At 50.5% G+C, this 27,968-nt stretch overlaps 1 protein-coding gene across 1 annotated transcript; it reads left to right on the top strand.

The window, feature by feature from the left end:
- Positions 1–8: 8 nt before the first annotated feature.
- On the top strand, positions 9–27,954 carry KLHDC10 (kelch domain containing 10). Its single transcript, XM_051612494.1, has 9 exons — positions 9–146; positions 15,576–15,797; positions 17,462–17,616; positions 19,302–19,450; positions 20,055–20,139; positions 21,036–21,102; positions 22,202–22,249; positions 25,031–25,170; positions 26,396–27,954. Exons 1-9 carry the CDS (start codon positions 41–43, stop codon positions 26,603–26,605), a joined length of 1,182 nt encoding a protein of 393 aa, XP_051468454.1. The 5' UTR covers positions 9–40; the 3' UTR covers positions 26,606–27,954.
- The last annotated feature ends 14 nt before the right edge of the window (positions 27,955–27,968 follow it).

Genomic DNA, 27,968 nt, shown 5'->3' with positions numbered 1-27,968 from the left:
CCGCCGCCTGGGCTGGGCCTGCGGGGGGAGCGGACGGGCCATGTCGGCGGCCGAGGGGGCCCGGGAGGGCGGCCGGGAGGGCTCGGGGCTGGATGGCGGCCTCCTCAACCGCTTCGTGCAGCTGCCGGGCAGGCCGCGGTCGGCGGGTGAGTGGGGGGGGTGGTTTATTTTTTGGTGTGGGGGGGGGGTCACCCCGTAGGCCCCGTGAGGCGCCCGGGATCGGGGCACCCGCTGCTCTGAGGGGACGGGGATCCCCCCGGCTGTGGGGGGAGGGGGATGATCCAGCCCACGGAGCCGCCGTGAAGCGGGGGGGGGGGGGGTGGGGGTGTCACCTTGTCCCCAAGGCGCCGGGGGGTGTCAGGGACTCGGGCCCGCGCGGCCTGGAGGGGGACGGGCACCCCGCAGGTGTGTTTGTTTCTTTGGGAGGGTTTAGTCCCCGGCCCCGCTCCTCTGAGACATTTCGGGAGGGAGCTGAGGGGTGCCAGGGACCCGGCATGGGGGGTGGGCCCTCTCCCCCAGGCCCCAGAGTGTCCGGGATCAGGGCACCCCCTTTCCCGCGGCCCTTTAGGGGATGGATACCCCACAGCTGGGGACCTGCCGCCTGTTCCTCGGCTCTGGGACGTTCTGAGTACCCCATGGACCTGGCGTGGGGAGCTGGTTCAGGTCACCCTGTCCCCAAGGCCTGGGAGTGGTGTGGGGAGGGCCGGGATGGTCCCGTCCCAAGGTCCCTGGGATATGGGGGCCCAGAGTTGTGAATGGGGGTGGTCTCCCCTTTCCTCATGGCCTGAGAGGACCTTGAGAGGGGGTCACCCCCATCCTGTGGTATTTTTTCCCCTCCCAAGCTTGGTGTTCTCAGTGCTTTGGGGAATGACTTGTTGCCCACCATGAGCAGTTTGTCCCCATGGACACGGGGGGTATGTGGGGGGGGGGTGACAGGGTACTCCACGGTCCCTGGTGGAGTTCAGCCCCACCTGAGTAACCCTCCCATCCTGGATGGGCCTGGGCTGACCCATGGGGACACATGCCCAGTCCCAGTGTGTCAGGTTTTTGGGGTGGGGGGCTCCACAGTCCTGGGAGGGGTGATTCTGGAATGCAGGGAAGGGGGGGTCCAGGTTACCACAGGCTGAGATGTCAATCCAGTCCTGTGCCCTGGGAATGATGATTTTTCCTCTTTTCCACCTTCCTTCTAGCAGGGTTGGGATTTGGGGGGGTTACCTGGATGTTGGGGTCACCTCAGCAACTCCAAGGTTAACCCACAATTGCAGAACTGGGGAGATCATCCCCATCCCAATGGTTCTTTGAGGGATTTGGGGCACCCCATGATTCTGTGATGGGACGAGGGAGTGTTCCCCCCCTCTTTATCTCCACAGCATCTCATGCCCTCAAGGGCTAGGTACCCAGGAAGGGGGTACCCCAGGGCATCCTTTATCTGCCCCAGCTGCCCCTGCCCCCACCACTCAGACCCCTCAGGGGGGGATGTGAAGCCCCTCAGGTGTAGGAGCTGGTGTGTGGCATGTCTGGAGCACCAGCAGAGGCTGGGAAGGGGCTTTCAGCCCAGGATCCATGTCTCCATCCCTGTGAAACCTTGTCCTGCAGGCAGGACTCCTGCAGTTCTCGTGCAAGACCACTCTGAGCCTGCCAAGTGGCTCCACACCTTCTGTTTTGGGACAAACTCTCCAACGTGTTCCCTTCCTGTGATAAGGAAGAGGGCCCTTTTTTTTTCTTTTTGTTGCTAATACAGGAGCTCATAATCTTCCCTTCCCCAAATTTGAATCCTTGGCTTGAGCAAACCACTAGCACATCATTCCACGGGGCTGGAATGATCCCACTTTTGGCTATGGATTATATCCCAACCTGGAATCCTGCCACCTGCAAAGGGCCAGAGATGCTGCAGCCCCAGGGTCAAACTACCCCTGTTCAGCTCAGCCTGAGCCCTCCAGCCCAACCTTTACAAACCCAGAGCTGACTCTGGATCTTGCTGAAAAAAAAAAAACTTGATGGAAAAATCCCATTTGAGTCGATTTCTGGAGTTTTCTCCCCATTTGACACCTGTTCTCCTCCTATTTATAGAGCCCCAGCTGCAGCCCTTACATAACCACTGAGACAGAGAAAGAGAGGAATGTTTTTTCCCCCCCTTTCTTCCACTTCCTTGAACCAGGTTTCATTTCTCACCTCCCAATTCTCTTCCAGAGTTTTCAAGAGGTTTTCCTTCACCCCCCCACCCCTCCCCATTCTTGAAGACTCTTTCCCCAAAGCACATTCTCTATTTTTAACCTCATTTCTAGAAGGAATCACTGCCATGAAAGCACACAAAGAGCTTTGGCTCTGGCTGTGTTCACCACATCCCTCCCTGCAGAGCTCTTGTTCCTGTCACTTGGAGGAGATCTGGGCTGTCTCTTGGTTCAATACAAGAGCACACACTTTGATTTAGGTGCTGCTTTTGACACATTCTCCCTTTTTAAATTTTTTTTTTTTTCACCTGCTGGTGATGTTTTAATTTTGCCACCTTTTCCCTCTGGAGAATTCAATTTGCACAGGGAGATGGTTACCAAAGGGAAGCTGGTGGGAGCTGGTGCCAGGGCAGTGCTGCCCTGTTTGCTTCCTCAAGCAGGGTGTTTCTATCAAGGGTTTCCCAATAAGAGCATTTCTCAACCAGCTTCTACAAAACACTCTGGTTGATGGCTTAACAGCTCAAAAAATCCCTAACCATTTGCTTGTGTTTTTGTTGCCTCGTGCTGGGGAAAATTGTGTGTTGGCTCAAGGAAAGGAAGGAGCTATTTTTAGGTGTCTGTAAGCTTTGGGAGGCTCAGAAATGTTGTATTTATGTGGTGTGGGGTTTGTGCTTCTCCTCATTGGGAATCTTTCTGTCCACATTGCAGGCTTTTCAGTGTTTTCAACAGACCCATGGGGTTAAGTGAATAGAAATGATCTGGAAACCTAAATATGTCTTGTGCTTCTTGCATGCTCAGCATTTATGCTCTTGTCTTGAGCTGTAATTTTCCCAGTGTACCAGTCACAGAAGAGTTGGTTTGTTGGGGTTTTTTTTTGTGTGTGGAGAGTCTTGTATGTATTTTTTAAAAAGAGAACTCCCAAGTATCCCAACCCCTTTGTGTTGTGTGAGGGAACAAGCCTGAAGCCAAAAATGGGTCCTGGGCTGCATCTGCAGGGGCTTTACTAAGAGAGAGAGAGAGATGGTATCATCCTGCTCTACTTAGCTCTTGTCAGGCCACCCCTGGGGTGCTTTTCTGGTCCCCACAAGTCAAGAAGGACATGGACAGACTGGAGAGGGTCCAAAGGAGATGGTTGAAGGGCTGGAGAACCAGAGAACCTGCTCTATGTGGGAAGGCTGGAGGAGTCAAGTCTCTTCTCCTTGGAGAATTGAAGGCCTGGAGGGAGTCTCATCACAGTTGTCCAGCTGTGAAGAGGATGACGGGTCTCTCTTCACAAGGAGCTATGTGGAGAAGGCAAGGGGCAGTTGGGACAAGTTGCAGCAGGAGAGGTTTCATCTTGATGTAAAGACATTTTTTACAGTGATGTCCATCACTGGAACAACCTCCCCAGGGACATGATCTGTCACTGGAAGGTTACAAGATGTGGCTGGAGGGAGTGCTGGATAATCTCAGCTCCCTTTCCCATGAAAGGTTGGACCATCTTTGCAGATCCCTCCTGACCTGGGCTGTTCTATGGTTCTCATTTTCCAGAATTCCTTTCTTTATTTTCCTTTGGCATTTTTTGGAAAACCAGACAACCCAAGGAACCCTCAGTTTTAGTGCTGTACAAACATACATCTCTGGGGCAAAATTTTCCACTTCTGCTCTGGTTTCTCAGTCAGGACAGTTCACCCCTAAGGACTCTTCCTTTTATTCCCTGTTCTGGGATGCCCCTCTGGGTGTTACAATCCCATTCTTGTTCTAATCATGGGAAATACGTGATTGTGGCAAAGAAGTTTGAAAATAAAAGCCTCTGAGAAGCAGGCTGTGAAGACACAGACCCATTCTGGACATGGATCCAAACCCAAAAGCTCTCTTGGATGGATGTGAGAATGATTGTCCTCCTGGAAATGCTGCTTTAGAGAGCTCAGATATTTGAAAGACTCATGGGCAGGTTGTATTTGGCATCCTTGAATGGATCCTCTGGCTTCTCCCAGCTTCTCTCAGCCCCGGGCAGAGCTGATGTTTGGGTGTTGGGGTCCCAGGCACAGCTGCTCTCTCCTTTGGGTGTTGGGTTTTTTTTTGAGGTGTGGGCAGGGAAGGGAGCTGTGTGATCTGGAGAGGCTGGATGACCCAACATGTTTTAAACCTTGTCCTCAGTGACATGTTCCCATCCTGCTTATCCAAACGTTTGTGAAGGGACTCTTCATTACACACCTCACAAACTTATTTTGTCTGGCTGCTGTGAAAAAGATGAAGCTTTGAAGGCTGGAGTTTAAGTCAGTGTTGACTTGTTTTGTTCTCTCCCAAGAGCTAACAGTGCTTTGACTTCAGCCCTCCACCTAAACGGCCTTCAAAAGTCTTTCAGAAATCACATATGGAAAGGGAGATAGTGAAACCTGCTGTTCTGGAGGTTGAAAAGCCAGGTGGGAGGGAAAATAATTGTGATACCATCTTTAGGAAGCCTTCAGGAGTGGTAAAAAGGAGCCATGCACACACCTTAGCTACCCACCACTCTGTGTGTTGCTTTGAAATGAGGGGAACCAAGAACCACCCTGTGTTTTTTGACTTTACATCCTGCAGTTGTTTAATTTGTATTTCCAAAAATGGTGCTTGAAATAGAAATTCTGTTGCTAGTAGTAATGGTACTAATGTTGTGGTGTAACACAGGGCATGACCCTGCACAGGGATTAGTAGGATTGAAGGTGGCAGGTTGATGGAAGGAAGCAGGACATTGGGGGACAAGTCTGGTGAGCAGAAGACCCCGTGCCCTGACAGCAGGGTAAGGTGGACATGGTTGCAGCTCAGCACCCGGGCTGCTCCTTTTCCTGTTAGTCCCACAGGAAGAATTTTAAGAGGCTTAAAATGAGGAAACACAGACAATAGACAAGAGAGCTGCCTTGAGCTTCATGGAGGCAAACGTCTGCCTAAGCAGAGGGGCCAGAGGGGTTGAGAGACCTGTCCAAAATTAGTCTGTCCTAAATGAAGACCAACCACAAATTGTAGTGAGGACTTGGCAGCTGTTGTCCTTTCACCCTCTGTGCTGGATATAAGTGGTCCTGGCTGGATTATTTGGTTATGCTTGATTGTGGTGGGAATGAGTGGCCAGAACCAGCTTATTTAAGTATTTTGTAAAATAAAATCACCCTGCCCTTCTGCAACATAGAATCATGGAATGGTTTGAGTTGGAAGAGACATTAAAGATCATCCAGTTCCAACCACCAGCCCAGGCTGCTCCAAGCCCCATCCAACCTGCCCTTCAACACTGCCAGGGATGGGGCAGCCACAGCTTCTCTGGGCAACCTGGGCCAGGCTCTCCCCACCCTCACAGCCCAGAATTTCTCCCTCACATCTCAGCTCCAGCTCCCTCTGCCAGCTGGAAACCCTTCCCCCTGCTCCCATCCCTCCCTGCCCTTGTCCCAAGCCCCTCCCCAGCTTTCCTGGAGCCCCTTCAGGCCCTGGAAGGTGCTCTCAGGTCTCCCTGGAGCCTTCTCTTCTCCAGGCTGAACACCCCAACTCTCCCAGCCTGGCTCCAGAGCAGAGCTGCTCCAGCCCTCCCATCTTCTCTGTGGCTCCTCTGGCCTCTCTCCACCAGCTCCATGTCCTTCCTGTGTTGGGGACCCCAGAGGTGGCCCCAGCCCTGCAGGGGGGTCTCAGCAGAGCAGAGCAGAGGAGACAATCCCCTCCCTGGCCCTGCTGGTCCTGCTGCTGGTGCCAGCCCAGGACACACAGGGTGGTTTCTGGGCTCCAGCACATGGTGTTGGCTCCTGTTGAGCTTCTCCTCCCCCAACACCCCCAAGTCCTTCTCCTCAGGGCTGCTTTCCATCCATTCTCCTCCCAGCCTGGATCTGTGCTTGGGATTGCCCCCACCCATGGGCAGGACCTTGCACTTGGCCTTACTGAACTTCATGCTGTTTGCCCACACCCACCTCTCCAGTCTATCAGTGCTTGCACACATCCAGGTAGATGACATCAGCTGCTCTTTCCACATCACCAACACTGTAACCTTGTCACAGAAAGCCACCAGATTTGTCAGGAACTACAACGTTGCCTGAGGAATGACAGGTAGAGCAGCTTTTGACCTTTAACTTTGCAGAGCAGCTTGGCAGGAGTGTGGGATCACCTCAGTAGTTCTGCCCTTTCTCCCGCCTGCTGCACTGAGCAGGTTTGGAGATGACAGTGCAGCTGCCACAGGGTGTGATGAACACTGAGAATTGTCATTTGAATACATTTTGGTAATTTTTTACTTTATTGGTGGCCTGACCTCCTGTTGTGCAATCTGGTTGGGACAATGCTCTAAGTAAATAGCTTGAAAAAGGGTGGAAATGTTGGTTGAAAACATTTGTTTGGCCATCCTGAACTTAGAGTTGAACTGCCATCATCTCAATAAATGGGGTTTAGTGTCTTCTGAAGCAAACTTCATTTAGCAGTAGGGGTTTGTAAGCTTTTATGTGCCATTATCTCCTCATTTTCAAATATGTCAAGAACTTGGAGACTTGATTAAAAAAAATAGGCTGCACATGTAAAGTGGTTTTTCCAACTGCAACTCGGTTGGAAAAAAAAGCCACAAAAAGGTTGCTGGTCCTTGAGATTTAGAAACATGAGCAGGTTTGATTGGCCAAACTTCTTTGCTGAAGGTTAGGGACAGAAAAAAACAAGGATTTGCTTCTTCTGTAGGGAAAAGTATGTGCTGTAAGGAAAAGGCACATTCTTGGGGTCATATGTGACCTTAAGATTTGAGTGAAACCTTTTCACATTGGCCTTTCTTATGCTTGGCTTTGAGGATCATTCCCTATGTGTTCTGAAGGGAATAGATGGTTCTCCCCAATTCCTGTTGCCTTTATCTAATGTGCTTTCCTTTTTGTGAGCAGCCAAATGAGCAAGCAAGAAAAACGATAGCTTGAAAGAAACAAACAGGATGTGGAAAAACAAATCGTAAATGTTTTGACTGCTCCCTTTTTGGGATCTTTCTGTGACTTGGTGACTCAGGATGGGGCAAGCAGAGTGTCCAAACATTGTCATCCTGTTCCAGTTTCATAGGGGTCTTTAGTGATCCTTTAAGGCTGGAAGAATAAAGAGGCAAAGCTTTAAAATCTACACCTGCAGCTTGAAATCTGCTGATCTGACCGTGCAACAGTGTCTTTTTTGCACCCTTAACAAGCAACAGTGTGTGGCAGAATTTAGAAATGAGATGTCCTGAAGCTGGAAAGTTGTCAAAGTTGCAGCTCCAAGGCAGAAACCCCTGGGGAAGGGATGAGAGTTTGCAAGAGGAGAGTTTAGTTCTGCTCCTGCCATTTCTGGTGGCTGCAGCCAAAGCTCTTTCCAGTAGCTGTGGTGACAGAAGAGCTTGACCTGTTTCCGTTTCCAGAGTTGCCTTTTGAGTGTGAGGTTAGCAGGTTCACTTCCCTCATCTTCTTTGCTCCCAAAGGATCTAGGAATAATTTAGTCAGCTGCAGATTGTTTTGGCTACTGCTCAGCCTCATGCCTAGCCCTGGCAAGGGATGATTATCATAGAATTCCAGACCAGTTAGAGTTCGAAGGGACCGTAAAGCTCATCCAGTTCCAACCCCCTGCATGGGCAGGGACACCTCCCACCATTCCAGGCTGCTCCAAGCTCCATCCAACCTGCCCTTCAACACTGCCAGGGATGGGGCAGCCACAGCTTCTCTGGGCAACCTGGGCCAGGGTCTCACCACCCTCACAGCCCAGAATTTCTCTCTCCAACAGCTCCGTGTCCTTCCTGTGCTGGGGACCCCAGAGGTGGCCCTGGCCCTGCAGGGGGTCTCAGCAGAGCAGAGCAGAGGGGACAATCCCCTCCCTGGCCCTGCTGGTCACCCTGCTGGTGACAGCCCAGGATTAATGGGTCATGTGGAGCTTCTCCTCACCCGACACCCCCACATCCTTCTCCTCAGGGCTGCTCTCCATCCATTCTGCACCTAACCTGCAATTGTGTGTGGGACTGTGCTTGGGCAAATGATCCTGGAGTTATTCTTCTTTGTCATTCTTCTTTCCCTTTCTGCTTACCATTTCCTGAGCAGATGGTGGGACAGCCCAGACCCTTGGCCTCTCCCTTCCAAGATGGATTGGGAAAGGGAGGCAGCAGTTTGGGATTTGCCAACTCAGGAGGGCAGTGCTGTGCTGGTTTGCTGGGAACTGGTAATGAGGCATGATTAGTGATTAGGGGAAATCCCCTTAAAAAGAATAATTAAATTCTGCAGAACCTGATGCCATAGGTAGAACCTTACTCTGCCAAAAGCCTCTCATTGTTTTATATATTTATTTGTCCTTTCTTTGCCAGAAAGGCCACGATAACAAAAGGGGTAGTTTTCATGCAAGCTGTCAAAGCAGCATCCCATTCAACTCTGTCATTGTTTATTTTTATTTTTAAGAAACTATTTCAGCCAATTAGACCTTTTCTCCCCCTCTTGTTTAAAATAAAGACCAGCTGGTTAGCTGGGCAACAGGAATAGCAGGTACTCCCCTCTTGTTTAACCCAGCCAGGGAGATGATCCCAGCAGTTTTTTTCCTGCCCTCATGGAAGGGAGGATAATGGAATGGAAAAAAACTACAACCCTTTGTGCTTCAAAACTTGTCTTTGTGCTGCTCTGCTGGAGAAGCCTCACCCTAGGTTGGTGCTGCCTGGGATTCAATGCAACCACTTGGTACTTTGGAGTCTGATTTTCTTCTTACAGAACTTTATTCTGGCCCTATTAAAAAGCAGTAGAGAAATCCAGGAGACTTGAGCATGGCTGTGGGCACGTCCTGTGGCTCTGGGTGTGCTAGTAGCATTTAAGCTGCTCTGTAACCTCAGGTAATCTGCTGAGGCCAAGGGATTTTTGTGTTGCTTTGGTTTGCTTTTTTCTCCAGGCCTTCCATAGATTTCTGTAGCTGTCAAGGCCCCAGAGTTGGAATTTAATGAACTTTTCAGCTCATGTTAGAAGAGGAAGAGTATTTATGGACCAGCAGCTGCAATTCAGCTTTGTCTTGGATGGGACTTGGAGCAACCTGGTTTAGTGGAAGGTGTCCCTGCCCATGTGGGGGGGTTGGATCTGGATGGTCTTTAAGGTCCCTTCCAACCCAAACCATTCCATGATTCCAAGATGATTCATCCTCTCTGTAAGAGGGACATTTTGAAGGGAGTTAGACACCATTCAGGATCATTCCACTTTCTCCTCCAAAAGAAAAGATTTATTAAAATCTTAATGAGCTTCTCTGTTTTCTCCTCACATCAGGAAACTTGGGAGCAGATATTCTGCCTCCTTTTTTTCTAATGATGCCTCTGGCAGGAGAAGTGTTCAATTAGGGATCCACTTTAACAAAGTCAATCTGGGCCATCTGAGCAGCTCCCTCTGGAGTCATTCAATGAATCACTTGAAAAGGGTGAATTTAACAGGGTGTGAACAGGTCAGTGTGTATCAAGCAAGTTTCTATCATATGGCTTAGTCCTAAATTAGGACTTTCCTTAATTATGTCACTGTCACAATATGTCAGTTTAGTTCTGTTTGTTATTGTTCCCATTTCTGCCCTCGGGACCAAGGAAAAGGAGTTTTCTTGTGACTGCACTTTCCCATCCTTCCTTCCTGCTTCCCTTTCAAGTCTTAAACTGGGAAAGCAAATGCTTTCCAAATTAAAACTGTTCATATTAAAGCCATTTTCTATGAGTAGCTTTGCAACCTCTTTTCCATGGGTCGTGCTGCTACTGCCCATGTCTAGAGTTCATAGCAGGGCCCAGTGACTCACAGCTTTTCATGCAATCCCAGACTGGTTTGTGTTGGAAGGAACCTCAAAAGGCATTTAGATCCAACTCCTCTTCCATGAGCAGGGACACCTCCCACCAGCCCAGGCTGCTCCAAGCCCCATCCAACCTGCCCTTCAACACTGCCAGGGATGGGGCAGCCACAGCTTCCCTGGGCAACCTGGGCCAGGCTCTCCCCACCCTCACAGCCCAGAATTTCTCCCTCACATCTCAGCTCCAGCTCCCTCTGCCAGCTGGAAACCCTTCCCCCTGCTCCCATCCCTCCCTGCCCTTGTCCCAAGCCCCTCCCCAGCTTTCCTGGAGCCCCTTCAGGCACTGGCAGGTGCTCTCAGGTCTCCCTGGAGCCTTCTCTTCTCCAGGCTGAACACCCCAACTCTCCCAGCCTGTCTCCAGAGCAGAGCTGCTCCAGCCCTCCCATCATCTCCATGGCCTCCTCTGGCCTCTCTCCAACAGCTCCATGTCCTTCTTGTATTGGGGACTCCAGAGGTGGCCCCAGCCCTGGGGCATGGTGCCTTGCTGTGCTTCACTTGGTGGTGGGCACCTCTTTAACCTGGGCCATGTTCAGCTCTTGGACAGGTGGTCTTTGCTAACAGGAGGAGGAATTTGGCAAACCCTTGGCTGTTTCCCTCTTCCTGCACTATGTAAAGTTTGCTCTGGTGTAATCATCTCGCTGCACACCACCAGTGCTGGAGAAAAAACAGATCCCAAACTTGGAGGAAGAATTTCAGTAGATGTGAATCATCTGATAAAACAGAATTAAATGGAAGTGCAGCCCTTTCTTGGAGGTGCAAGGCACAGAGCTTGTCTGCTGAGGAAACTAATCTGAATTAACTCCTCAATAGATTCAGCTCTTTCAGGTCTCTTCCTTAGAAAGACAAAAGTAGAGGAATCTCTTTGTAAGACTTTCTCCTAAAGTGAATTAAAAGTGATTTCAATTCTGAATGGAATAGTTTGGTGACAATTTAACTCAGTTTAACATTCAGTTCATTGACACATTTGCAGCTGTGTTTGCATGGGTGACCCAGAAGATGTGGTGGATAATTTTTTTCCTGTTTTATGGGTAGATATGTCATCTTCTCTGGGCCTCTGTGAGCAGGAGAATCTAAAGCAATGAGACAAAGGGGTTAGTGAAGAGTAAAGCTCAAAAACAGTAGGCTGGGAATGTGAAGCCTTGGGAGAGAAGTCAGCTCTTAGGTGTGGAGCAGGATGTTGAGCAAATGCACCTGGGCTCTGCTTGGATAGGGCAGAAAATCTGGTATTCCCAAGCAGAACAAAATCAAGTTGCTTGTGTTTTTAGCTACAGGGATTGTCTCTGAGCTTTTGGAAACCTTGCTCTGGTCAGCATTTCCAACCCTCCTTTCCCTAGGAGTCCAGGCACAGCAGGAGAAAGCATTTAAGCCACTCTCCTCTGTGGTTTGGTGCTTAGGTGGGTGCTGAGGACACTGGGGTTCCCATGAGCAGCTGAGCTGTGAATGAGATTCAACAGGAGTAAGTGTAGAGTCCTGCACCTGGGGAGAAAAAACACCATGCACCAATCTAGATTAGGGGTTGACCTGCTAGAAAGCAGCCCCATGGAGAAGGACCTTGGGGTTCTGGTGGACAACAAGTTCTCCATGGGACAGAAATGTGCCCTTGTGGCCAGTAGTATCTTGGGATGTATTAAGAACAGTGTGGCCAGCAGGTCAAGGGAGGTTCTCTTCCCCTTCTACTACTCTGCCCTTGTAAGACCACATTTGGAGTACTGTGTCCAGTTCTGGGCTCCCCAGTTCAAGAGGGACAGGGATATAGTGGAAAGAGTCCAACAGAGGCTATAAGGATGATGAAGGGACTGGAGCATCCGTCTGATGAGGAAAGGCTGGGAGAGCTGGGGCTGTTTAGTCTTGAGAAGACTGAGAGGGGGCCTGATTAACGTCTAAATATCTGAAGGGTGGATGTCAAGAATGGGCCAGTCTCTTTTCTGTGGTGCCCTGTGGTAGGACAAGGGGAAACAGCACCAAGTGACAACACAGGAGGTTCCACCTCAACTTGAGGAGAAACTTCTTTCCTGTGAGGGTGTCAGAGCCCTGGGACAGGCTGCTCAGGGAGGTTGTGGAGTCTCTTTCTCTGGAGACTTTCAAGACCCATCTGGACACGTTCCTGTGTGATCTGTCCTGGGTGATTCTGCTCTGGCAGGAGGGTTGGATGTGATGATCTTCAGAGGTCCTTTCCAACCCCTGTGATTCTATGATTCTATGAACATATGACTGGGAAAAGGCATAATTTCTCCTGCTAGCTGTGCTGTGAGGATCTGGAGCTGCAGGCAGAGGGCAGTCACTGAGTGCGTGGTTAATGAATAGATGTGTTCCTGTTGTACAGCCCCCTGGGCTGTGAGTGAGAACAGTGGGAGTAGACAGGGAATGAGCAGCAGATGTGGTTTGCATCAGGAATGGCTGCTTGGGAAGGTGGGTCCTTCCAGACCATCTCAGTTGGGTACTTGCAGGTATCTGTTTGACACCAGCTCTGGCTTCTTATGCCCTTTCTGTGTCCTGAAAAATCCCCTGAAAAGATATTTTAAAGATGCAGATGGATCTCTGGGTAAAAGCAAAGAGGTGAAACCAGCTGGGCTGTGTATGGGCTTCATGTACCCACCTTACTGCCTCAAGGACTTGGATTCATCAACCATTGATCCCTTTTTGTTGAAACTTCCCTCTTCTGGAGCTTTATGGCAAAGTCAGGTGGCTTCCCTTTTTAATTTTGAGAGGTGAATGGCAGAGAAGTGTTCCTTGGTTGTGTTCTTAATTTATTTCCTTTGAATTATGCCTTTTACTCTCTTGTCTTTGTGTAAAACTCAACCTTATTCTCCTCTCTTCCCTCTGGAAAATTCTCACAGCAAGTGTTATAACTGGAGGGAAACAGGATCTACAGTTAATGTGATATTTGAACTCCTAATTCCTTAACACCTTTTGAATTCACTGGGTGATTGAATTAAATCCTCACTCCCCCACCAAATGTGTGCATCAGTGTTCCCAGTCTTAGTTGGCATTAAGCTCCTGTTTCAGGTCATCTTTTTGGAGACCTTCAAGGCAAACAGAGAAGAAACAAGGAGGATGAGCTCCCTTTGGCCAAGCACAGACACGTGGGCCCTTGGCTAGGGTATCTCCTCTAGGCTGCAGAGAAGGGCACTTCTCAAGCAGGGTTTTGTTTGCAGATACTCAGGATCAGATGAATTGTTCTCTCAAAACATCTCTGACTAGAAGTCTGAACGGATACCCTGATGGTAAATGCCTTTGTTGTCAGGGTGTGCACTTGAAAATGAATCCATCCCTTTGGATAATTTCAGAGTTTAAAGTAAAAAGCCCAGAGGGATGGATATTTCTTTTTCCCTTTTTGAATCACCTCTGAAGCACATAATATTTAACAGTTTAGTCCAGCAATGAGGCCAGTAACTAGTGAGAGGACAATGGGGAATGGGTTAAAACTGGAGGAGAGGAGATTTAGGTGAGATATTGGGAAGAAATTCTTCTCTGTGAGGGTGATGAGACTCTGGCCACAGAGAAGCTGTGGCTGCCCCATCCCTGGCAGTGTTGAAGGGCAGGTTGGATGGGGCTTGGAGCAGCCTGGAATGGTGGGAGGTGTCCCTGCCCATGGCAGGAGGGTTGGAACTGGATGATCTTGAAGGTCCCTTCCAACCCAAACCATTCCATGATTCTATTAGTACATGGAATATCCACCCCTCATGCCCACTGGCTGCCTGGTGGCACTGAGCTCTCTCGGTCACCAGGCCAGTGACTACAGACGTTTCCATAAATTCCTTACATTTATTCCCCTCCTTTTCAGCCAGTGCTTCTGAGCTTTCTAAGTGGGGATTGCTGCAAGATGCAATTATTGCTGGAAACAACCCAGATCTGTCCAAACTCAGCCACAAGGATTTTGTCTGAACCCTGTAGAGCAGCTTAATTTTGAACAAGAGTTGGAGCCTAAAGCAGCAGCAAATGGGGAGTGTGATTAAGCACAGCTGCTTGTGCTGAGTTAAAACTCATTATTCAGTCTGGACAAATAATTTATTTCACCTTTCCTGTAGGAAAGATGTTTGCTGCCTCATTTGTTATTGCTCTGCTCCTCTGATTCACTGCTGATAATTGTGACAGGCTCTGAGAAGAAAGCATGATGAGTTCTAATTAGATGCTTCACTGGGTTCTGTTCCATCCTAAAAGTCCCTGAAAGAGCTGTGAGAGCAGAGGGGTGGTGAAGGTCTCTGGTTTGTTTGGGTGAAGGGTCTTGAAGAATCTTCTAATTATTTTTTTTGTTTGCTCTTTATTGCCACCTGAACTGAAGCTTAAGGGGCAACAAGGTGAGGATGTGCTCAAGGGAGTGATGGTGACACCTTGATGTTTTGGAATCACAGAATGGCTTGGGTTGGAAGGGGCCATAAAGATCATCTAGTCCAACTCCTCTTCTATGAGCAGGGACACCTCCCACCAGCCCAGGCTGCTCCAAGCCCCATCCAACCTGCCCTTCAACACTGCCAGGGATGGGGCAGCCACAGCTTCCCTGGGCAACCTGGGCCAGGCTCTCCCCACCCTCACAGCCCAGAATTTCTCCCTCACATCTCAGCTCCAGCTCCCTCTGCCAGCTGGAAACCCTTCCCCCTGCTCCCATCCCTCCCTGCCCTTGTCCCAAGCCCCTCCCCAGCTTTCCTGGAGCCCCTTCAGGCACTGGAAGGTGCTCTCAGGTCTCCCTGGAGCCTTCTCCTCTCCAGGCTAAACACCCCAACTCTCTCAGCCTGTCTCCAGAGCAGAGCTGCTCCAGCCCTCCCATCATCTCCAGGGCCTCCTCTGGCCTCTCTCCAGGAGGTCCGAGCAAGGTCAGAGTTGCTTTTTGATCACTTCTCTGCTGAGACTTCAAATGCTGTTGCACATCAAGAATATTCCTGGTGAGACTTCCCTGGGCTGAGTTGGTATTTTTGTACATTCTACTACTACTGTTTTTGTCTGTTGTCTCCTCCCAGTGCAGATGCCTTTCCCTGAGCAGATCTGACTCGCTGCATCAGACCCACGTTACTTCATAGATCCATAGAATGGTTTGGGTTGGAAAGGGCCTTAAAGATCATCTAGTCCCAACCCCCATAATTAGGAAGTCCAGTGGTGTCCAAGGGGAAAATGTCTTCTTGAAATACAAGGTGCCTGGAGAGCAAAAGAGAAGAAACAGAGAGAAGGTTTGTGTAAGAGGGAGAGCAATAATTTCTTTTCTCCTTCATTCCCATTGAGCAGCTTTAAATATAAATATTTTGGAACTGTTTCCTGAGTGAAATGTGCCATATGGAATGACAGAAGGGGGAGTTGGTGAAATACCTCAGAAATGGCTTTTATGGAAGCATTGCCACATGGAAAGATTGTCATGGGAGTGACCTGGCATCAACCTGCAGGCAGGTCTTCTTAGGCAGGTGTGGTCCAGGGGCTCAAGTGGACATGAATGAGATGGTGACAGGCAGAGGCTCTCCACATTCCTGCTTGGAGAAGTGGATCTGTCCTACAGAGCTGTCTCCTCCTGGCTGCACACAGCTCCCCTGTGGCTAAAATCCATCCTCTCCTGTTGGAGGACCACCACAGCAGGTGCAGTCCTGCCCTTCAGTCACAAGCTCCTCTGCTGCCATTTCACTGAAGCTGTTTGACTTTCTCCTTTTGCTCCAGGCCACAGATCTCCACCAGCAAGAAGTGGCCACCGTTGTGTTGCAGATAGTGCCAACTTGTATGTGTTTGGGGGCTACAATCCCGACTACGACGAGTCTGGCGGGCCCGAGAATGAAGACTATCCCCTCTTCAGGGAGCTCTGGAGGTACAACTTTGCTACAGACACCTGGCATCAGATGGGCACTGAAGGCTACATGCCCAGGGAGCTGGCCTCCATGTCACGTACGTATGGGAATGCAGTTCCCACCTGCTCTCTCCTGAATCTGTAGAGTCATAAGAGTCATCAAGATTGGGAGGGACCTCTGGAGATCATCTAGTCCAACCCCCCCTGCTAGAGCAGGATCACCTAGAGCAGATCCCACAGGAACACGTCCCAGGTGGGTTTGGAAATGTCTCCAGGGATGGAGACTCCACCACCTCCCTGGGCAGCCTCTCCCATATCTGTCCCCCTCAGAGTAAAGAAGTATTTTCTCATATTCATGTTACACCTCCTGTGCTCCAGTTTGTGCCCCTTGTCCTGTACCTGGACACCCCTGAGCAGACTCTGACCCCAACCTCCTGACATCCCCTGTAGATATTGATCAGCACTGATCAGATCCCCCCTCAGCCTCCTCCTCTCCAGGCTGAGCAGCCCCAGCTCTCCCAGCCTTCCCTCACAGGCAGATGCTCCAGTCCCCCCAGCATCTCTGTGGCCTGTGCTAAACTCTCTCCAGTAGTTCCTTGTCCTTCTGGAACTGGGAGGCCCAGTTTATATGGAGCCTATTTTAATCCATGTCCCTGGTGGAATGCAAAACCAGGCAAAACTGAGAAGTCTGGATCCTGTTTCCAACTTTTCTGCGAGTAAGCCTGGAGTTTGGGTTGGATTTAGGATTTTTCTTTCCCCTTTTGATCCAGTTGAGGCAGAGGGAAAGAACAAATCCCAGGTGCAAGAGGTGGTCCTCAGGTATTCACCTTGATAGTTGTGTTTGCAGCAGCTGGGTACTCAGGGCAATCAGACATCTCCAGGCATCCAAAAATAGATCTCTGCGTTCACTACCCTTTTTTTTATAAGGAGGCCTTTGGTTACCATGGTTTTAGCTTCTCTGCCTTCTCTTCTAGAGCATTTCAAAGCCATCAGTGCAGAGTGTGAGTTGGAGGGTATTTGGACAATACTGAGCACTGGCTGCCCAGTGAATCACAGCATCACTTTGGTTGGAAGAGACCTTAAAGGTCATGGAGTCAACCTTCAACCTAACACTGACAAGTCCTAAACCATATCCCTGATTATTATGTCTATATGATTCTTAAATCCCTCCAGGGATGGGGACTCCCCCCCTGCCCTGGGCAGCCTGGGCCAGGCCCTGACAACCCTTGCCAGGAAGGAATTGTTCCCCAGATCCAACCTCAGCCTCCCCTGGCACAACTTGAGGCCGTTCCCTCTGGTCCTGTCGCTTGTTCCTGGGGAGCAGAGCCCGACCCCCCTGGCTCCAACCTCCTCTCAGGCAGCTGCAGAGCCAGCAGGTCTCCCCTCAGCCTCCTTTGCTGCAGGCTCAACACCCCCAGCTCCCTCAGCTGCTCCTCACAAGTTCTCCAGCCCCTTCTCCTTCAGCTCCAGCCCCTTCCCCAGCTCCGGAGCCCTTCCCTGGACACGCTCCAGCCCCTCCATGTCCTTCTTGTCCTGAGGGGCCCAGCCCTGACCCCAGGATTCCAGGTGTCCCTTCCCCAGTGCCCAGCACAGGGGTAAGATCACCTCGTGGCTCTGCTGGCCACACTCTTCCTCCTGCAGGCCAGGATGACATTGCCCCTCTCGGCCACCTGGGCGCTGCTGCCTCCAGAGCAGAGAATTACTGTGTTTTTCCTGCATCTGACAGCAACAAGCATCTCTGCTCTGCCTCTCTCTCTCCTAGTTGTGTTGCATGGCAACAACCTCCTGGTGTTTGGGGGCACTGGGATCCCCTTTGGGGAGAGCAATGGCAACGACGTCCACGTCTGCAACGTCAAGTACAAGAGGTGGGCTCTGCTCAGCTGCCGGGGAAAGAAACCCAATCGGATCTACGGCCAGGTAGGAAGGAGGCCCTTCTTGAGGGCTGTGTCACTGGAAAGGGGCCAGAGCACTGAGGTCTCTGCTCTGCTGGTAACTGGGGGTGTTTGTCTGTGTACAGACGTGTAAGGGAAGGCAGGTATCACTCATAGAGGCAGAACAGTCTTGGTTCTTGGAGATGTCGTAGAATCACAGGCTGGTTTGGGTTGGAAGGGGCCATAAAGATCCAGTTCCAACCCCCCTGCATGGGCAGGGACACCTCCCACCATTCTAGGCTGCTCCAAGCCCCATCCAACCTGCCCTTCAACACTGCCAGGGATGGGGCAGCCACAGCTTCTCTGGGCAGCCTGGGCCAGGGTCTCACCACTCCTATAGTGAAGAATTTTCTCCTAAGGTCTTAACATAAATCTCCCCTCTCCCAGTTTTAATCCATTTCCCCTCATTCCATCCCTCCCTACCCTTGTCCCAAGCCCCTCCCCAGCTTTCCTGGAGCCCCTTCAGGCACTGGAAAGTGCTCTAAGGTCTCCCTGGAGCCTTCTCTTCTCCAGGCTGAACACCCCAACTCTCCCAGCCTGTCTCCAGAGCAGAGCTGCTCCAGCCCTCCCATCATCTCCATGGCCTCCTCTGGCCAGGAGCTCCAAGTCCTTATGTTGGGGAAAGGAAAAGGTTTTTTTGAGTTAGAAAAGTCAGATGCAGCTGAATGTAAAAGTATGTCTGATATAAGAAGTATTTGGTAGTTTCTGGAGTTGCTCTCTAGTCTCCTCAAAGCCTTTAAAACCCCAAACTGTAAATGAAAATAGTGCTTGGTAGCTCCTATTTATATCAGAATAACAACTTTTAAACTGTCCACCATGTCATGAGTGAACATGGTGGACAAAAAACCACTAGATTTGCTAGAAAATAACTCAGAAATTCAGTGTGATTAGTTTAATGTGATTAATTTGTGTAAAATGTCCTCTGTGCATGTATATACAAGTTAAAATTCTAGTCAGAGAGGCACACAGTTGTACTGCCAATGTGCTTGTGGTACATAACCCAACTCATTTCTCACTTGGATGTGCTCCAGACACTTGAGGGAAGGCAAGTTGTCTACTCCTTGCCCTGTTCAGCTCGAGCTGGCCTTTGGCAAACAGGCAGTTGGGAGCAGAAGGAGCTTCCATCTCTGTATCCACCTTGGGAATGGTGCCTGCACCACCTTTGCAGCTTCAGAAGGCTGATAGTCCATGTGTTTTGGAATTGTAGAGGCTGCCTGTGTTGTTTAGTCTGAATTCTCTGCTGTGTTTGGGGCTTTCTGTGTTACTCTCCATGCTGCTGGTGGGCTGATACCTGGTCTGTAAGATTCTCCATATCAGTAGCTGTAAAAGGTCAGTGTGGAAGAGATTCAGGGTCACCTGTGCTTTGATTTTAGCTCCTGGGAGCCCCTGCTGCACAGATCTGTCTTGGCTGGTGCCTGAAACTCAGCAGCTCCACTTCTGGGTCCTCACCTTGTGACCACGGGGTTACTTTCCATTCCTACAGACACATCCCTCCCCATCTTTTGCCCATCATCCTTGTTTGCCCTCCCTGTTCCTCTTGAACATGTCACTTCTTCCTTTGCAGGCAGGGCTTTGCAAGTGGTGTCTTGCTTTGGGAGGGCAGGAGTTCTTTCTCTTTCAGACACTGGTGTCCACGTGTCCTTGCTAACTGGTTTCTCTGCTCCCTTCCAGGCCATGGCCATCATCAATGGTTGTCTCTACGTGTTTGGAGGAACAACTGGTTACATTTACAGTACTGACCTACATAAGCTCGACCTCAACACTAGAGAGTGGATCCAGCTGAGACCAAACAATATGTCCTGTGACATGCCAGAAGAGAGGTGAGATGCTGGGACAGCCCTGGGGAGCTTTTCCACTGGGGTGTCACCACCTTTACTGGCACTGAGAAGATGAGACAACATGAGCAGACTTCTGGGCACTCTTAGGGCAGGGCTTTTGGCTGTGAACCTTGCAGAGCTGGTGCTCCAGCAGTCTGGCACACTGAGGGATGTCAGGATGGGCTGTGAAGCCTTTGCCAGGACACTGATCTGCTCTGAGCCAGACTGGGCCAGCTGGTGAGTGCTGAGGAGTGAGAAGATGCTCCAGTTCATTCTTGTCCTATTCTGTAGCGTGGCATGGAGGAAGGAGGGTTTGGAGATCCACCAGTGACCATCTCAGTGAGAGGAGGGGATGGAGTGCTGAGGGCCAGCATGGTGCTCCATAATCACTGACCTGAAGTTCCCTGGTGCTCTGCTCTCAGGACATGTCTCCCAAAAACTTCCACGTCTTCTGAAAGCTCCCAACCTGAGGGACTGATGCAGCATAGCCAGACTTGGGCTGGCTGCTTCAGCCCCTCAAACTTGAGCGTGTTTCCCAGTAGGTTTTGCTGTTTCTCACTTGCACTAATTCCTTGTGCTGCTGAATGTCCCTTCTTTGCACCTCCAGGTACAGGCACGAGATCGCACACGATGGTCAGCGGATTTATATCTTGGGAGGTGGAACTTCCTGGACAGCCTACTCCTTAGATAAGGTAAGATGATCACAAACCTTGAGTGCCTGCCTGGAGAGGGGAGGTTCAGGAGTGAAGCAGAACCAGCACAGTCTCTTCATCTGGCCTTGCCTGAAAAACTTGGTAAAAACCCCAGATAACGAGGAGCAGATTGTTCTGTTCCTGTAAAACATGTCCTGTTGACCCAGAGATGATGTCTCTGTGGTACCCAGTGTCCACACTGCTCTGCAGAACAGCTTCATTCCTGTTCTCAAAGATTCTCATCTCAAAACACTTTTCCAAATGCTCTATTTGTGCCAAAACAGGAAAGTGCCAAAAGGGAGGAATTCTTTGCCACCCAATTCAGGTGTTTGGACAGTGACTCCTTTCTTGCCTTCTCCCTTCATCACCTGCTTTAATTCCCTTCCTTGTGGTAAATGTTTTTCTCCAGTACAATTTGAGGAGGGAAGAGTGAATTCCTCTTGAATGCTGAAATGATAAAAGAGGAGACTAAATAGTGCTCCACTTCCAAAAACAAGTTGAAACAGTTAAAGCAGTTAACATGACTTTTTCTCTCTCCTTTCCCTGCATTTCTTCTCTCCTGATGTGCAGCATCAGTTGAGTCTTTCTAGACACTTTTGGGAACTGGAGGGTGTGGGGTTTAATTAGTTCAGGTTTTGTTCAAAGCAATATTCTTTGTCTTCAGCTGTGGGGCTCAAATAGCAAGGCCTGAGCTGAAAGCTTCAGTAAGCTGATGCTACACTTGGAAGGTGATTTTATACCTGATTAGTCACTGTCTGTGATGATCTATTTTTGGTTTTACACTTAATGAGAAGGAGGTGTTATTTATAGTGGCTCCCTGGGTCAGGGCCTCCAACTGCATCATGGTAGTGCTGGGAGAGCCAGGAGGAACTAAGTGCTCCTGTTTGTCCCTTCAGATCCATGCCTACAACCTGGAAACCAACACCTGGGAGGAAATCACCACAAAACCTCATGAAAAAGTTGGTGAGTTTGGAATTTCCCCTGTAAATTTCCCATAGAGGGGCCAGAGATGCTTGAAGATGCAGTTTGCTGGCAGGCTGAAAGCATTTTTTGTCACCTCGTGCAGTATGTGTTTCAAGGTCCTGCTTCTTTAGAGCTTCAGCAGTGAGGACCAACCCATCTGAAGCATATTTAGCTGTTTGGTTTCTCTCCCTCCCTGGGTAGGAAAGATAGTGGCTGGTTCTCCTCCCAGAAGAAGATACAGATAATCTCTGTGCCCTCTGAGGGACCTCTTGCTGGCCTGGGTAGCAGCTTGGCTGCTGCTCCCTGTTTATTTGGCTCTCCTGAGACCCCATCTGGAGTACTGGGTCAGGTTCTGGGGTCCCCAACACAAGAAGGGACATGGAGCTCTTGGAGAGATGCTGGGAGGGCTGGAGCAGCTCTAGTCTGGAGACAGGCTGGGAGAGTTGGGGTGTTGAGCCTGGAGAAGAGAAGGCTCCAGGGAGACCTGAGAGCACCTTCCAGGGCCTGAAGGGGCTCCAGGAAAGCTGGGGAGGGGCTTGGGACAAGGGCAGGGAGGGATGGGAGCAGGGGGAAGGGTTTCCAGCTGGCAGAGGGAGCTGGAGCTGAGATGTGAGGGAGAAATTCTGGGCTGTGAGGGTGGGGAGAGCCTGGCCCAGGTTGCCCAGAGAAGCTGTGGCTGCCCCATCCCTGGCAGTGTTGAAGGGCAGGTTGGATGGGGCTTGGAGCAGCCTGGAATGGTGGGAGGTGTCCCTGCCCATGCAGGGGGTTGGAACTGGATGATCTTTAGGGTCCCTTCCAACCCAGACCAGTCTGGGATTCTATGACTGTTATTTCACCAAGCCAGAGGTGAGAGGTGGAGTATGTGAGGAATGAGAATCCAGCACATTTCTTCCCTCTCTGCAGTGCAAGTAGGAGTCAAACCTCCTGCAACAGCTGGTTGCTAAATTAGAGATATTATATCTATGATTGTAGGAAATCAGAATCCCCTTATAAATGAAAAAACCCTACTTTTATCCATGATGATATGTTGAGATATAATCACCACTTGCCCAAGCACTTTAAGGCAACTGCAGTTAATACATTTTTTAATTCTCCTCAGGTTTCCCAGCAGCCAGAAGGTGCCACAGCTGTGTCCAGATTAAAAATGGTAAGATCTGCCTCTTGAAAATGGGTGTATCTGGTACAACCTAGCAATGCTGAGCCCATTCTTCCAGCCTGGGAGCTGTGGCCTCCAACACAACGTTGGAGTGAACTGCAGGGCACGTGTGTCTTTTTTGGAAGAGGATTTTATTCTGGTTAACAGGCCTTAAGCTGCCCAGCTGGCACCATTTTTTTCACATGAGGGATCTTGCTTCTGTAGGGGAATGTGGTTCTGCAGCTGCACAGTGTTGTTGTTGTTGCTGTCTGGAATTCTGCAGCATTTTAAATCTGCTTTGGATATGTGGGCACTTCAGTGTCAAATATCAGATATTTTAGCCACGAGTCTCCATGGTACTTTGTGACTTGCTGGTTGGAGGGTAATGAACAGGGTGATGGACCTCCTGGCTTCACAGCCCACTCTGAAAAGCAAAATGGGGCCAAGGCCTGGGAGCCAAGTTCTTCAGAGACCAGATTGCTCGGGGATTTCTTTGGTAGCTCATCCTTTTTGTGGTGGTGTAAATCAGAGGTGCTCCTATGGGGTGGATCAGGAGGCAGCAGCAGAGTTTTCCATTCTCCAGTAGAGTGAGGGCCAGAGGGACCTGGATGGGCTGGAGAGGTGGGCTCATGCAAGCTGCAAGAAGTTCAGCAAAGCCAAGTGCAAGGTCCTCCCCATGGGTGGGGGCAATCCCAAGCACAGATCCAGGCTGGGAGGAGAATGGATGGAAAGCAGCCCTGAGGAGAAGGACTTGGGGGTGTTGGGTGAGGAGAAGCTCAACAGGAGCCAGCATCGTGTGCTGGAGCCCAGAAACCACCCTGTGTGTCCTGGGCTGGCACTAGCAGAGTGACCAGCAGGGCCAGGGAGGGGATTGTCCCCTCTGCTCTGCTCTGCTGAGACCCCCCTGCAGGGCTGGGGCCACCTCTGGGGTCCCCAACACAGGAAGGACACGGAGCTGGTGGAGAGAGGCCAGAGGAGCCACGGAGATGATGGGAGGGCTGGAGCAGCTCTGCTCTGGAGACAGGCTGGGAGAGTTGGGGTGTTCAGCCTGGAGAAGAGAAGGCTCCAGGGAGACCTTATTGTGGCCTTTCAGTCTATAAAAGTGGCTGCTAAGAAAGTTGGAGAGAGACTTTTAACCAAGGCCTGTAGTGACAGGACAAGGGGCAGTGGTTTTAAACAGAGGGAAGGTTTGGGATGAACATAAGGAAGAGATGTTTTACCATAAGGGTGCTGAGAGCCTGGCCCAGGTTGCCCAGGGAAGTTGTGGCTTCCCCATCCCTGGCAGTATTGAAGGGCAGGTTGGATGTGGCTTGGAGCAGCCTGGGCTGGTGGGAGGTGTCCCTGCCCATGCAGGGGGGTTGGAACTGGATGAGCTTTAAGGTCCCTTCCAATCCCAACCATCCTGTGGTTCTATCGTGGCCTCCGTGACAATGAGCTCTGTGCTGGGACTGATGTGGGAGTGTCATGGTCTGATGGTGTTAGCAACAGACCACCAGAGGACAGGAGGTTGCCTCTGTGACTTTCCTCTCTTTATGAGACTGAGAGGGCTTTGGAAGGGCCCGAGGGCACAGGCAGGGGGGATCAATCCCTGCGGGACCAAATCTCAGAGCAGAGACTAGAAACGTCGCCCTCGCCGTGCCCACAGACTGCTGCTGAGACCAGTGTTCAGGTCATGAATTAACCAGTTTATGAAGGGTTAACCTTAGGAAGGGTTATCCCTGGAGGTGTTGAAGGGCAGGTTGGATGGGGCTCTGAGCAGCCTGGGCTGGTGGGAGGTGTCCCTGCCCATGCAGGGGGGTTGGAACTGGATGATCTTTAAGGTCCCTTCCAACTCCAGACATTCTGTGATTCTGTGAACAGAAGCTGAGGAACCAAGGTTCAGCAGAGCTTGGCTGATCTGTATCTCAGGGAAAGAATTGAAAAGCACTGTGCCCTTAGTAAATGTCCACTCTGAGGGAGAGGTGTAGTAGAATCGATGGAGTAAAAGGGCTGGAGTTGAGCCCAGCAGGGAATTTAAGGGAGAGGGTGTGTGGCTTTGTTACCTGGCTCCTGGTGCTGCAGCAGGGTATTCTCCAGGTTCCAGGTGGCTCCTGGTGCAGCAGCAGGTCCCCTCCAGGTTCCAGGTGGCTCCTGGTGCTGCAGCAGGGTCATGTCCAGGTTCCAGGTGGCTCCTGGTGCAGCAGCAGGTCCCCTCCAGGTTCCAGGTGGCTCCTGGTGCTGCAGCAGGGTCATCTCCAGGTTCCAGGTGGCTCCTGGTGCTGCAGCAGGGTCATCTCCAGGTTCCAGGTGGCTCCTGGTGCTGCAGCAGGTCCCCTCCAGGTTCCAGACAGAGCACAGCAACTGCAAAACCTGCCCTGTTTTTATAGATCAGAGATCACTGTTCAAATTAGGTATCACTGTTCAAATTAGTCAATTAGCATTGGCCAGGTTCTTACTCTTCCAGAGACAGTCTGTAACCTTCTGTCTCTTTTGCTGCTGTTCACCATAACCCTTATGTTCTTGTTTTGGATTCATCTGGTGGAACAGGGGCCTGTTCCAGTTTGGCTAAATCAGCCAAAGGGCAGCACTCTTTGTTTTGCTGGCTTGGAAGGCATTTTGTTTAGTCTCACGTGGGGGGAGAGAAGGTGGCTCCTTCCCCACAAGGAGGTCCCAGGAGCTCCTGTTGAGGCAGGAGAAGCCTTGATCCTACAACTGTTCTGCCAAGGTCCTCCTTGCCTTCAGCCACCACACGTTCTGCAGGTGCTGAATGCAGGTGGCTGGGACTCTAGGCACCCTGGGGTTCCTCTCTTTCAGATGTGTTTGTTTGTGGAGGCTACAATGGAGAAGTCATTCTGGGAGACGTTTGGAAGCTGAATCTCCAAACTTTCCAGTGGGTCAAGCTCCCAGCTGCCATGCCAGAACCAGTGTATTTCCACTGTGCTGCAGTCACACCAGTAAGTGACTCATTTCTTTCCCACCTAGCTGAAGTTCAGGCCACTCATCCAAGCACTCTGTCAAGTTTGTGTGGGCTGCAGATAAAGCTGATGTGACCCCAGGAGGTGACCTCCACTGGCTGGAGGTGTCTTGAGGGAGGCTGAAGGCTGGTGTGAGGTCACTGCAGTGACACCTTTGACTCCTTCAGCTGTTGGGAGGGAGGGTAACAACTCAGGATGTTCTGCTTTCTCAGAGCAGCCATGTGGAAACTGCATCAGTTCCAAGGAGAAACTGCATGTGTGAACAGCAATTCCTGTCTGCAAAAGACCAAAAAATACAAATCTCCCCCCAAAAAATTAAACTGGTTTTAGCTTGGGTTGAAAGACCAGCAGGTGAGCAGCCCTCTTTGGAAACCACTGCCAATGGGAAGGTTGGCATTCCTAGAGCTTTTACCAAAACTAGAAGCTTGGAGACCTGTGATTGACAAGCAGCAAGAAATGCAGTTTGCTGTGGCCTCAGCTGATTGTCACCTTAGGCAGCCTGTGAGGGCAGAAATGGGGTGGTTTGGTGTTTTTTTTGTTCTAAGAGCAGTTGTCACCTCGTTTGGAGCTGGTTATAAATGCATCTGGCTCTGGGAAGCTCTAGGCCTGTTTCCCAGGCAGCTCCATGACTGCAGGTGGGTTTCTGGACAGCAGGAGTGTCTCTTCTTTCCCTATTTCCTCAAGAAATGTCCCTCTCAAAGCAGGACAGCAGCTGAGCTGTCCCTGTCTCTCCTGCTCATGTCATTCCTGGAGCAGGGTTGTGCTGAGGCAGCAGAGGGGACACAGCATGTCTCGGGGGGGGTGCTGGTTTTAGCTTCTTTAAAAAAAAGAAATAACATTCTTTTTTAGCTGAAAGCTGACTGTGGTTCTCTGCTGATTTATTAACACTTTGCCCCACTCCTCAAATTGATTTCTTGGGGTAGAATTCACCTAAAATACAGAGCAAAGCACCCCAAGCCACCAGGTGGGTGTTTCATGATGAGGGGACGTCCTCCAGCAGCACAGATTCCTCCTCTGGGCTGTGAGAGGAGCCTGAGATGCCTGGCACACAAAGGTTATATGAGGCCTCTGATTCTCCAGCTGGGACTCCCAGAGAGTCAAATCCTGGTTTTCCTGGTCATGTCTCTCTCCTCAGCACCTTCTGGTTGTTCCAGCTTGGTCCTTGCCCCCGTGTAACTTCCCCTCTCCCCCTTTTCCCACCCAGGCTGGCTGCATGTACGTCCACGGAGGGGTGGTCAACATCCAAGAAAACAAAAGGACTGGCTCTTTGTTTAAAATGTGGCTGGTGGTTCCCAGCCTGCTGGAACTGTCCTGGGAGAAGCTCCTGGAGTATTTCCCTCACCTAGCAGCTCTCTCCAGATCTCAGCTTTTGCACCTTGGACTGACACAGGGACTCGTTGAGCGACTAAAATGAGACCATCTCATGCTTCTCTGCCCCAAGACACACTGAAGTTCAAGAAGCCCCTTCCCACCCCTAACCCCCCTCACCCCTATTTATGGAGACCATGGATGGTCTTGCTAAGAACGTGGAGGAACCTGCTCAGCGCCTTACTTAGCAAATACAGAGATGCCTTTCTAGAAATGCTTCAGTTCTTGGAAACCCCACTTTTTATTTATGGATCTCTACTCATTAAAAAAAAACAAGGTGTACTCCCTCTGGGACTAATCCAGAACATCCAGCCATCAAACTGGGCCCCAGCACGTGCTCACCACTTCACTGGGGAGCCTAATGAATGTCCCTGCTTACCCGTGGCAAATTCATGATGTTCTCAAGATGTATCTTAACAGAGGACACTGCAGAGCAACAGCCAAGCCCTTCTTCTGCTTTGGGTGACACTCATCATTCCCCTCCCCCCCCAACTCCTGGCTGAGCTCTTGAAGGCTTTGCATGTGTTTCCATGGGCATGTTCCCACCTCTTGGAGCTTCAGAAGATGGTTGGAAGGTGGGGCAGGGCAGCCAGCCAAGCTCTTGCCCCTGCAGCTTTTCTGGTGCAGTGGTTTGAACCTCCCCCCCCCACCAGGTCTTGTGTTCCTCACCTTTTCATGGTGAAAAGTTGGCTTGGAAAGACTGCTCCAAAGTTGCCACTTTCTGGACTATGCTGTAGTTTCCTGGGCTTGGGGAGGGAAAAGGTTTGGCTGAATCTTTTATTTAACCCTTTCTGCTCATCACTGCAAAAACTCACCCTGGAGAGTCCAAAGCTGGCTTTTAACCTGCAGCATCTTCTACCTGTGAGCTTTTTGTTTCCCTACACACACACACACATCACACCTTGGTCTTGTTCTAGGTGGCTTCATGTTCCTCTGGGGGTGGGGGATGTGATTGCTGCCTGTGGGCTTCATGGGGGTCCTTGGAAGCTCGTGGATCACTCATCCCAGGAAACACAGCAGCAAGAGAAGGGGAGAGGAAACATCTCACCCTCCTGGTGGGGGCAGTGGTCACCTCTGCCCAGGCAGAGGAAGGGATGCCTGTCTGTCTGTCTGGTTGTCTTGCTGTGCTTCACCTGTGAAGTCAAGCTCTGGAGACCACCTTTAAGTGACCATCCAGCTCCTCCTCATGGCTGGCAAAATCCTTTTCCTTTGGAGACCATTTTTAAGTGCCTTTTTTTTTTTCTGTTTTTGTTTGTTTTGTTGTTTTGGTTTTTTTAAATTCAGCTTTTCCCAGGACCTTTCCAGCAGAGGCAAAGGTCAGACTCGGGGGGGGGAGGTTGAGTTTCTTTTTAAGAGGCTGCATTTATGTTTAAATAAACCATAACATTGACTCCATGGTGTGAACCTGA

Source organism: Apus apus, chromosome 1 (assembly GCF_020740795.1).
Source record: "Apus apus isolate bApuApu2 chromosome 1, bApuApu2.pri.cur, whole genome shotgun sequence".
Classification (NCBI taxonomy): Eukaryota; Metazoa; Chordata; class Aves; order Apodiformes; family Apodidae; genus Apus; species Apus apus.
The sequence above is the reverse complement of the archived record's forward strand: the minus strand, read 5'-3'. Positions and strand labels throughout refer to the sequence as shown.

Coding starts and splice junctions, on each gene's coding strand:
- KLHDC10 (XM_051612494.1), top strand. CDS start 41: ATGTCGGCGGCCGAGGGGGCCCGGGAGGGCGGCCGGGAGGGCTCGGGG. Junction 19,451..20,054: donor TGTGACATGCCAGAAGAGAG/GTGAGATGCTGG, acceptor TTGCACCTCCAG/GTACAGGCACGAGATCGCAC. Junction 20,140..21,035: donor CAGCCTACTCCTTAGATAAG/GTAAGATGATCA, acceptor TTGTCCCTTCAG/ATCCATGCCTACAACCTGGA.